The following is a 10925-nucleotide window of genomic DNA, read 5'->3' on the forward strand; positions in this document are numbered from 1 at the left end:
CTTTGCCTACCAATGTGAATGTGTGAGTTACCATAGTAATTGTAAGAGCGTGAGAGACACAAAGAAATATCGTTGCTCTCGGGAGTTGAAGCTGTCGAGTTTTGAAATGACTCCTGTTCTCGTTTTGTTAAAAGAGTCGTTTTGTGTTGTTGTAACCACAGGATCGCTTATGCGTGCACACGCCCTGTCTTCATAGTCAGGCAGAAAGACACACCCTGACCTTCTCTAACAGTATGGAGATATTTGACCTGTTCCTGCAGGATTTGTTCAATCGATTACTGGCCTTTGCTGCAAACTGCTGCTGCTAAGTGCCATATAGTTCAGGTGTTTCTATATTTGTGTCGATTTAACGCAAACAGTATTTCCCAAAACTCTCTGGTCTGAAGTTTGTTGATTTTCTGTTTCTAAATTTAGATCCCTGATCACCCACTCATTTAAGGGAAGATGTTTGACAGACTAGCATCAAAGCCAATGTGTGGCACCAGGTGAAAGCGTGGGTGTATTGATCTCAGGCTTCAAGACATAAGGGAAGTTTTTAATGATCGCACCTTTCCGTTCTGTAGGCAGCGGAAAATAATCCAAACATGTTTACATGCTAACGTAGAACCGTAAGCACATAAACAGTGGAAAAGTCAGAGAAATTTTGTTGTTGTGGATCTCAGCTCCTGTCCTGGGAAGCCGCAGAACCGCACGTTTAGCATTTCAGATTTTGCTGAGTTCAGCCTTTGGGTTCTTTTGCTAATAAGTTGATAATTTGGTTTAGGTGTGCTAACGTAGTGAGTCATCCAAAACTAGAATCGAGAAGCACGGGCTTTTCAATGTATCAGAGTTAACAGATTTCAGCGTTAACAATCTCTTCCTATAAAAATAGCTTATTTTCATCTGAATTGCTCGTTTTTAGAAGAAGTCGCTTGCTCAGAATCGTATGTAGTATGCAAACACATGCTGATTAATTTTGATGGTTAAAAATGATAAACACGCTAATATATCACTACTGGTAAAGCGCCTTCATTGAGAGCAAAGAATTATAAAGTATTTCTGTGAATCTACCTCTTCCTCTGTGATGTCATCACGCTGTGACTCGCCGCACCATCCTGCCTCCAAACCACAAACATCTTCCTGTGTTCGCTGTCATACGTTTACATGCCCTATACGCTCTGCGTGTAACAAATTGCTTCCATTCAGCATAAATGATGGCTTGAGGTCTCCACACATAAACACATTTATGGGGATTCCAGTTTTTGTATTGGGGGATGAAAGTATTCCCCTCTTGCCCTGTACATAGGCTTTGGTAACCACAGTCAACCCACCAGTGATGAAGAAACTTGTTCACTCCAGCAATCAAAGTTTTGACCTCAAGCTAAAAGTTAAACAGTGAAGGGAGAGTACACGTCTTTCGTTTTAAAACATTAAAAGACAATTTAGTAGTGTTTATTTTTGCTGACTAAGGGGGCTATGGGGCGGTTTCAAGGACAGAGATTAGGCCTTAGTTTAATTCGGAAATATAGCTTGTTTTAACAAACATGCCTTACTAAAAACATTACTTGTGTGCATTTTGAGGGAAAACTAAGGACACTGATGTATTTTAAGATATGTTAGTGCGAGTTGTTTTCAGTTTGGACAGCTCTTACATTTATTTTAGTCTAGGATTAGTCCCTGTCTGGGAACCCCCCTAAAGGTTTAAATTAAACCAGGAATAGGCCTCTGTTATTTCAGGAAATTTACATAGTGTTTTTTCAAACAAAAACATTACTGGTGGTGTGCATCTTGGGACAAAACAATGGCAGTAATATATTTTAAAGGGCACATATCATGAAAACCTGACTTTTTTCATGTTTAAGTGCTATAAATGGGTTCCAGTGCTTCTATCAACCTAGAAAATGTGAAAAAGATCAACCCATTAACTTAGTTTTGGTAAACCATTCTCTGCAAGCATGTGAAAAAATAGGTTTGACTCCCCTTGTGATGTCAGAAGGGGATAATACAGCCCCTTAATCTGCACTATCCAACCACAGCACTGCCATTTAGTGCAGAGATCAGCTCATTTGCATTTACAAGGACACACCCAAAATGGCTAATTTTGCTCACACCTATAAAGTAATTTTAACATGCTATAATAAATTATCTATATGGTATTTTGAGCTAAAACTTCACATTCGTACTCTGGGGACACCAAAGATTTATTTTACATCTTTAAAAAGTCTTGTGAAATGTCCCCTTTAAAAGGATTGTTCACACATAAATGAAAAATCTGTCATCATTTACTCACTCTCATTACAAACCTGTATACATTTCTTTGTTTTGATGACCACGAAGGAAGATATTTTTAGGAATGTTCGTAATCAAACTGTTTGTTAGCCCCATTCACTTCTATAGTAGTAAAAAATTAACAATATGAAAGTGAATGGGGCTCATGAACGGTTTACAAACATTCCTCAAAATATTTTCCTTTGTGTTCATCAGAACATTTATACAGGTTTGTAACAACATGAGATAGAGTAAATGATAACAGAATTCTCATTTCCTTTTAAGATATGTCAGTGCAAGCTGCTTTTAGTTAAGACAGCTCAAACAAGCATTATTTAGTCTTGGACTAAACTCATGCCATCTGGGAATTTTCACCTTGTATGGATCAAAAATCAGTGCACACATGCTCAATTTGACTTGATTTATTTTTCTTTAAAAAATACTAAATTAGGAAAGTCTGAGACAATCTGGGTTTGCGGACCACATTTAAAAAGCCAACGTAATATAAAAACAGAATTGTACAAAACATTTATAAAAAAAACATTTATAAAAAAACACTTAAAACGCATGTAAAAAAAACATTTAAACACTGAAAGGTTTTCACATTTTCTGAAATACTGCCCATACATACAAACATAGCATATATACATTCAAATCTTTGCCTTTTACATTCCAAAAGTAGTTTCATTGCAGCTCAGTCAACAGTAACACTGGTACGAGGAATCGTGCACAGCTTATATGCACAATTTACATTCATTTCCGCAAACATATCTTGACCTGATACAATCATTCATTCTTGTGAGTCGTACACAACCACATCATTCATTCTCAGTATTAAACAAATACATGTCAACAGTCTTTTAGTCTGATACTGTCTGTTAGCACTCGAGATTTTGGACATGATTTTGCCCCACTGCAGCATTTCCAAGCCATTGTTGCAGATTTAAGTCAGTTAAGCTTTAGCTTCCAAAATGTAAGAGCTTTTTCATTTTAACCCTATGTTAACACAATCCTGGTTTCTTGTTCCATGTCTCACACAATTCATTATGGGTATGTTTCACTGGGTAGTCACTGTGCATCTTGCCATGCACAATAATTTCACGCTGTGCGTCTGTAAATTCCAGATTAACATTTTTATGTTAGACCCCTACAGAATCTAATGAGCACACACCTGTTGTAACTGCTTGTCCAAATGTCTCTTCAAACGGTCCTAACATTGATTTTGCGCACAAACTGGGGTTAAAAGCCATGATAGCACCATTTTCATACGTTCATGCAAGTGTAAACGTTGCTTAGCCCAGGAATAAAACTTGACTTTAACCCAGTGTTAAAAACAACGCTGTTCAAGGGTCAATTTTGAGGAGCGTTGTTATGGTGATGCGTGATGACTCTGTGAAAATCTTGGCCTGGGTTGAGGGTGTGTTCAGGTGGCAGGTGTGAAAAGTCATGGGTGCGGATATAGTTCATGCTTCCCGGGTGAGCGAGGAAGAAAAGCTGACGAGCAAACAGCGGCTCAACCTAAGACAGAGAGAAAAGTCGTATGAATATACACATTATAGCATATATTCATGTCATTATTATGCAATGTGTATAAATATTCAACAGGATTAAAATAACAAAAGCAACGTTTTGATTAAAATTGTTAGTGATTTATTAGTTCTAGGGGTTAAAAAACGAACCTGCACTGTGTAGGTCCTCTTGGGTCTTTGCGTTTCGGATCCCTCATCCTCAAAGAACAGTAACACTTGTGAACGCGGGGCAGGGCGAGCATGCAGGGTATAAGTCTGTAACTCTATTGGAGATAAAAGGAGACACTTTAATCACAGCCAACAACAGGTGAAATCAGTAAATAGATAAACACATTTGAAAGTTGTAATAAATACTGTCAGACATCCTTAATGTTCTTTGTGAAGAAAGATTTATTTCAATGTAGGGTCATAACCAACTATTTCCCACCTTAATGTTCAAAATTTTTTTAATTTCTATGAGTGAAAATTGTGTCATAATTTAACAAAAACCTGTCTGAAACACAAAAAAATCTTTTTTTTAATAACATGTGTATGTTTCTCTTTTTTTCCATACAAAGTAAGTACATTCTGACATTATCTGGGTTATTCTCACGAAATTCGACTTATGAGGTGTCATGAAACATTTTGATAAAAAAAGTAAATGCAAAGTAAATGCTATCAAAATAAGAAGCATACAGTTATAAACATCTCTTCATGTACTATTTTGCACATGATTTCAAATGACATCATACAAACCAAATTTTTTTTTTCACATTTAAGGGGAAGATTTTCATTACCGCAGTGTGTCCATGACAGGATTTTGGTTCTTTGACATGGAAATATTTATAATTAAAAAAATCTAAAAAATAAAAAGCTTCAGTGCATGTTATACTATAAACATTTACAGTAAAGAAACATGTGGTATTTGGTGATCATTGGTAAATGTAGAGACAATAATAAGGAATATAAATGTGTCCTAGACCAATGTTCTCATCCTCCGCAACAATTTTCAAATTATTGTTTTCAAACATTTTCAAAAAAAATTGTTGTAAGGGCCATAATTGACTGTGACACTCAAGATGGCTACCAGGTAAGCAGTTCTTATTTTTTCTCTCCAGATAAAAGTTGAAATTTTGTTTGTCATAGTACCTAGACAACTTTTTAGTTCTCATTACCGAAACATGAGTTTGTGAATGCATTTATTTAATGTAATATCATGTTGCGGTAATGATAATTTTTATAATGATAACCTAAAAAATGTAAATAATTCTATAGGAAACATTTTTTAAATCCTCTTAAAATAATGGTTATATTAAGTTCAGACCTTAATCGTATGTGCAAAAAAATTGGCTTCAATGGCTTTTAAAAAAAATCTGGATTTCGTGAGAATCCCCCATCTGTGTTCCACATTTAACATTTGGGTGACTAAATAACACCAGAATTTAATTTTGTGGTGCCCTGTCCCATTAAATGTTTACCTTGAATACTTAAAATGTTTTTGCCATCATGTTTCCAGTTTCTCGCCTCTTATTTATTTTAGCAATGTACTCTTTCTTCTTGATATCTATTTTCTGCCATACTGCATTAAATATAACAAGCACGTGCTATTTTGAGTTGTGTTTATCATATGCTGGGAAGTCCTGTGAGAATCACAACAATCAGTGATATCTATGACGAACAGAAGGTAGGCGTGAGTAACCCGTATTTGACTGACGCTGTGACCGCCACTACATTTCAACCCACAGATAGAGTGACACACTATTTACTGTAAGAGCATTTGACCTGTTTGTTTACTGTAATATGTACGTGTCTTTGAAGATGGGCTTTTTGATGCGAGTTAAATCGTAGATGCATTAGATTTACAATAAATGACCGTCTGCGCTTACTGAGACCGATGAGTGGTAAAGTAACCTATTTTTACTTGTGACATCACATCATTTATTTCTGTATTATGTAAATATTTTACCTGTAATGAACAGCTGGGTGTCCAGAAGTTTACAGGTCTGGTCTCTCTCCAGCTTGTTGGGTTTGTTGGAAGGTGGTGCATGAGCTCCCTCCCAGTAAACCCTGCAGGGGCAACGACGACGGGCGTACAGCCCATCTGGGGTCATCCAGAGCTGAACGCCACGCTCCAGAGATGTCCCTTCAGCGTGAGGGAGTTCCACCAGCTCGGGGGTCCCAGGTGAAATGTAGCCCTGTCCCTCTCTGCTAGGGCCAAGCTGACAACCCTCTGGGCTACTGACGGTTACCTCTCGTACCAAAGTATCCCGGTAAAACACCATCACGTGTATGCGGTGATCTAGCAGAGAAGATCAACATATTAAATAAACTGTGATTGTGTTTTAATCAGATACTTCTGAAACCACATGTTTAAAACTAAAGGTATATTTTGAAATGCACAGTCAAAGTGAAATAAGTAAATGAATGCTGAGTCAAATGAATAGTTGAGTCAAATATGGACATTTTCTAGTTTTAGTTTAACCAATGGTTGGGTTTGTCCATATTTTATCCCACAATTCAGCATTTTGAAAGTACCTGAGAGGGCCAACGCCTCAGACGACCTCATGCTTGAGTCCAGGGAGAAGGGTGAGGGTTGTGGATCGGATGCATTGCAACTATAGAACGAACCACTGAACTGGTATCCTGCACACACAGACACACACTTTAATGTAGTTGTATGGTACTTAAACAGATCTTTACTTTCACAATCACACAAAAACGTACCAGGGTCCCAGCGTGCACTGTACGTGGTCTGGCTGTAAGGTATTTCAGACAGTGGGGAGTAATCTCTCCATCCTCTCTCTGCTGGAGAAATGTAGTTGCACACCTGTAATGACACGTGCACTGTTACCTCAAGTGCATGTGGAGAAACAAAACAGCACAAATAATATAATATTCATTACTAACCTGAGATGGTGCAGCTGCATAGGTCGGGTGTATTGGGTAACTGGGTGAGGCTGAATTAGACTGTGATTCTTCTACAGATCTGGGACCTGCAACAATTAAATATGCAGTATTATTATTTGTTCAAAGAATTTCTAAATTAAACTATGCTGTATATAGATCACTTCTGCTTTTGCTCATTTACAGTCATTCACGTTAAAAGTGTGAGCGCGCGTGTTTTCAGTAAACGAGGATGTGCAACACGCGCTCGTTTGGAGCGCAGACTGTTCGTTTTTAAAGACGTGCTCTGTGCCTTGCCTTTTTTGGCTCCTTCTGGAACGATCCTGTACACTTTATAGGGATCCGATATGTCAAGTTGACTGCGCTCCACGATCTCCTCGAAGTCATTGCTCTTATTAAGAGCGCACCGAAGGCGCGTTTTCCACGTTGGCGGATCTGGTTTGTCAATGCCCTCGCGGTACTTGCCTTTGAACAGCGCCCAAGCCTGCAGAAAAGCAATTTCAGACCCAATTGCAACGTATTCAATGCAATATGAAAAAGATCCCTTGGAAGTTTAATGCAAGATTAGTCAAGCCATGTATTTGATCGTTACAGACGTATCCATCCTAACGGTACCTTGAAGAGCGCGGCATCCTCATCTCTGTTGTAGTCCTGCTTGCCCGCGTGCTTCCAGGGAATCCTGAAGATGCTCTTCTCCTCGTTTTCCCAAACGAGACCGGGGTATTTTCCGCTGTCCACCTGCTCGATCAGCCACTGACGCAACTTTCCGTTACCGGAGCCCCCGGTCATAGTGCGCTCCTCATCTGAACACATCTAAAGAACAAAATATATCATTCACTAAAAGACAAACTAAGTGGATAAAGTAAGAAAAATGGAATGATGTTTAAAGTCAAACGAGACATATGCCTACAGTAGAAAGTATTGGAGCGCGTCCTGCCCTCTTTCAGATCTTTCGAGTTTTGAAATTCGTCAGTAACGTAGTTCAGCTTTCGACCGCGACTTTTCTTAAATCGCATTGGCGGTGGGCGGAGCTTAAGCCAGACTCGCGAAGGATTCCGCGCACCTGCAACTCGTGTGATTGACGGACGTCCCGTAAACACGCGGGTTGATATTGAACCCACGCACACTGAAGGGGACTTTTGGCGTTTTATCAAAGAAATTTAATTTCTTTGAATTGAAATTCGATGGCGTTTAAATGTCAGATATTTGTTTATACATCGGTCCATTGCGTTTCATTCATTTCATTTTGAAAGCTCGTATCATCTCACTTAAATGTATTTAGGTTAAATCAATGGTCTGGAGACAGTTTGGTAATGAAAAAAGTATGCACCCTGTGTTGTTCTGGAATTGATGTCTTACTGTCAGCTGTTCATTATTTACGTAACTGAATCTTCATTGAACGCTACAGGTAGTCTAATAATTTCACTGCATTGAAAGTTTTTATAAAATGACTAATAGCCTATAAAAAAGGATAATTAGCTACTAATAGCAAATCTTTAGAATAGTTCACCTAAAAATAAAAAAAATGTCTTCATTTACTCACCTTTAAGTTATTCCAAACCTGTATGAGCTCTTTGTTCTGCTGAACACAATATATTCAGATATTTTTAGAATTGTCTGTAACCAAATCTTTTTTAAGCACCATACTATTTTCTTCCTATGAAAGTCAGTGGTGCTCCTGTTTCCTGCTCGATTACAAATATCTTCCTTTGTGTTCAGCAGAGCAAAAAAAAATTATTTATTCAGGTTTGGATCAACTTAAGGTGATAGTCAACTAAAACTTATGTAGGCTAGTGACACATTCCTCAGCATTTTGATTTGTGTGTAGTGGTCGACAGTAGAGGGCAGTAAGGCGTCTTTGTCTTGTGGTCCTCCGTGGTATTGTCTGTGTATGTAATCTGTGTTATTTTGAAATCGTGTTTGATCCCATTGGTTTTGTGCTTTCTTTATGTATCACACCTGATGGCACCCCTGGGTGAATCTGAGCATGAGCGGAGCTTAAACCAAAAAGATTTAGGCTGTGAAGTTTATAGTAAATTTTTTAGGTTGGTAGATAGAGCACATTGGGTATGTGGGGTTAATAGCATGTCTGGGTGAATCTGAGCATGACCGAAACTAGAAATCCCCAAGGTGTGGCTATAGAAAATAACATGTTTATGTGTTATTGCCTCTAATAAGGATATATGAATAAACAAGGGATTTAAAGGATATGGAAATTAAAAGGGACATTTCACACAAACAGGAAAATTCTGTCATAATTTACTCAGCCTCATGTATGAATAAACCTGTATGAATTTCTTTTTTCTGTAAAAATAGATAAATAATGGAAAACCACACATCTGTCACCCATCTTCCATAGTAAAAACAGTGGAAGTCAATGGGTGCCTTCAACTGTGTGGTTAGCATCATTTATCAAAATATCTCCTTTTGTGTTGAACAGAAGAAAATATGTAAATGAGGAGAGAATTTGCATTTTTGGGTGAACTATCCCTTCTTTAACTATATTTGTCCAGACATTGTATGTTTTAATATAGAAATCTAAAAATATTTGAATCTTGAACAAATCAACCAATCCATTAGATTTAGATTTAGATGCAATATTTTTAATAGGCAGAAGCTTATTTTTTTTAGATATTGGGTCATCAAGGAATATAAGATTTTCAAGGTCAAATGTATTTATATAGCCCTTTAAAACAGCATAAATGCTGACCAAAGTGCTGCACAACATACCCAACAAAACATCATCGTACAATACAAATTAAACACTAAATAATAAAATATCAAAGCAAACCGAAACAAAAATAATACAATTAAGACGAAAAACATCATGCAATTTAAAACAATATTTAAGACTAATAATATTAGTTTGATAATTAGTATCAAATTACACATATCCTTGAGAAAATGTTTTAAGAGAAGATTTAAATGTAGACAGAGTAGAGTCTAATAGACAAAGGTAGGGAATTCAGTGCTTAGGACCAAGAACTAAGAATGCTCTGTCACCTTTGGATTTAAGTGGAGATTTTGGTACGTCTGTGTGGAAGATCTGAGCGTTCTCACTGGAGAATACTAGTGGAGAAGGTTTGAAATATATGAAGGGGCAAGACCATGAAGTGATTTAAATACAAATACTTAAACCTTCAAATCAATTCTGAATCAAATACGCAGCCAATGAAGTAATGAAAACACAGGTGTAATGTGTTCTCTCTTTTTTGTCCCTGTTAAAAAATGAGCCACATCATTCCATACCAGTTGTAATCGTGAAAGCGTGGACTGATTTATTCCAGTATATAGAGCGTTAGTCCATCCTGGTTGAAATAAACGCATGAATAATGGTCTCCAAAGCATTAAAGCTCAGACTATTTTCAGCTTGCGAAGTCCCCTAAGCTGCAGAAAACTGGCTTTAACTACAGAGTTGATCAAATTTTAACTAAGGGGGTCAAGGGTAACTCCCAGATTTTTTACTTTATCACAAATGTTATCTTGAAGGGGGCCTATAGGGTAAAAATTATTAATATTAAGGTGAGAAGGGTCAAACAACATAACATCAGTCGTCTTCTGATTTAATTGAAGGAAATTATTGTCCATCCAGGCCTTAATGTCCTCTAAACAAGCTAGCAGAGAGGAAACTTAATCAGTTCCTGATTTTAATAGAAAACAGAGCTGAGTGTCATCGCCATAAATGTGATATGAAACTTTATGGGACTCAAAAATGAAACGAAGAGGGAGTTAGTATAAGGAAAATAAGATTGGACCCAAAATTGAGCCCTGGGGCACCCCACAAGTGACAGGAACTGAGCTTGATGAAAATTCTCCAATTTCCACCAAAAGATATATGATGATATGATGCAAACCAGTCTAGTGCACCATCACGACTGCCAACTTCAAGATCCAATCTCTTTAACAAGATACGATTATCCACAGTATCAAAAGACGCACTGAAGTCCAATAATAAAAGAATAGCACAGATGCCAGAGTCTGCAGATAGTAAGAGGTCATTTACTACCCTCAAAAGTGTAGATTCAGTACTGTGTTCAGCTCTTAACCCAGACTGAAAAGGATCCAGAATGTTAAAAATTAAACGGGGGGAATTTGATTTACTACACACTTTTACAAAACTTTGTGCAAAAATTGAAGTTTTGAAATGGGCCTATATGGTTATTAAAATCAAAAGGATCGAGATTAGCTTTTTTGAGTAAAGGATAGACCACAGCCTGTTTAAGGCAAAATGGTACAGTACATGTTTGTAAAGAGCTATTGACAATA

General features: G+C 37.4%; 1 protein-coding gene across 1 annotated transcript; it reads right to left on the reverse strand.

Moving 5' to 3' along the window:
• Nucleotides 1-2526: 2526 nt before the first annotated feature.
• Nucleotides 2527-8154, reverse strand: irf4b (interferon regulatory factor 4b). Its single transcript, XM_065256992.2, has 9 exons — nt 7570-8154; nt 7275-7472; nt 6957-7143; nt 6663-6748; nt 6480-6582; nt 6291-6398; nt 5722-6054; nt 3927-4039; nt 2527-3765 (listed from the first exon to the last, which is right to left on the reverse strand). Exons 2-9 carry the CDS (start codon nt 7470-7472, stop codon nt 3598-3600), a joined length of 1296 nt encoding a protein of 431 aa, XP_065113064.1. The 5' UTR covers nt 7570-8154; the 3' UTR covers nt 2527-3597.
• Nucleotides 8155-10925: the final 2771 nt, after the last annotated feature.

The sequence above is a fragment of the Paramisgurnus dabryanus genome, chromosome 12 (genome assembly GCF_030506205.2).
Source record: "Paramisgurnus dabryanus chromosome 12, PD_genome_1.1, whole genome shotgun sequence".
NCBI classification, from domain to species: domain Eukaryota; kingdom Metazoa; phylum Chordata; class Actinopteri; order Cypriniformes; family Cobitidae; genus Paramisgurnus; species Paramisgurnus dabryanus.

What these genes read in the sequence shown, in the direction of transcription:
- irf4b (XM_065256992.2), bottom strand. Translation starts at nt 7,472, where the DNA reads ATGTGTTCAGATGAGGAGCGCACTATGACCGGGGGCTCCGGTAACGGA. An exon ending in CACCCAGCTGTTCATTACAG is followed by an intron (nt 4,040 to 5,721) that starts GTAAAATATTTA and finishes TATCTCCAATAG; the next exon opens with AGTTACAGACTTATACCCTG. An exon ending in AGAGGACCTACACAGTGCAG is followed by an intron (nt 3,766 to 3,926) that starts GTTCGTTTTTTA and finishes TCTCTGTCTTAG; the next exon opens with GTTGAGCCGCTGTTTGCTCG.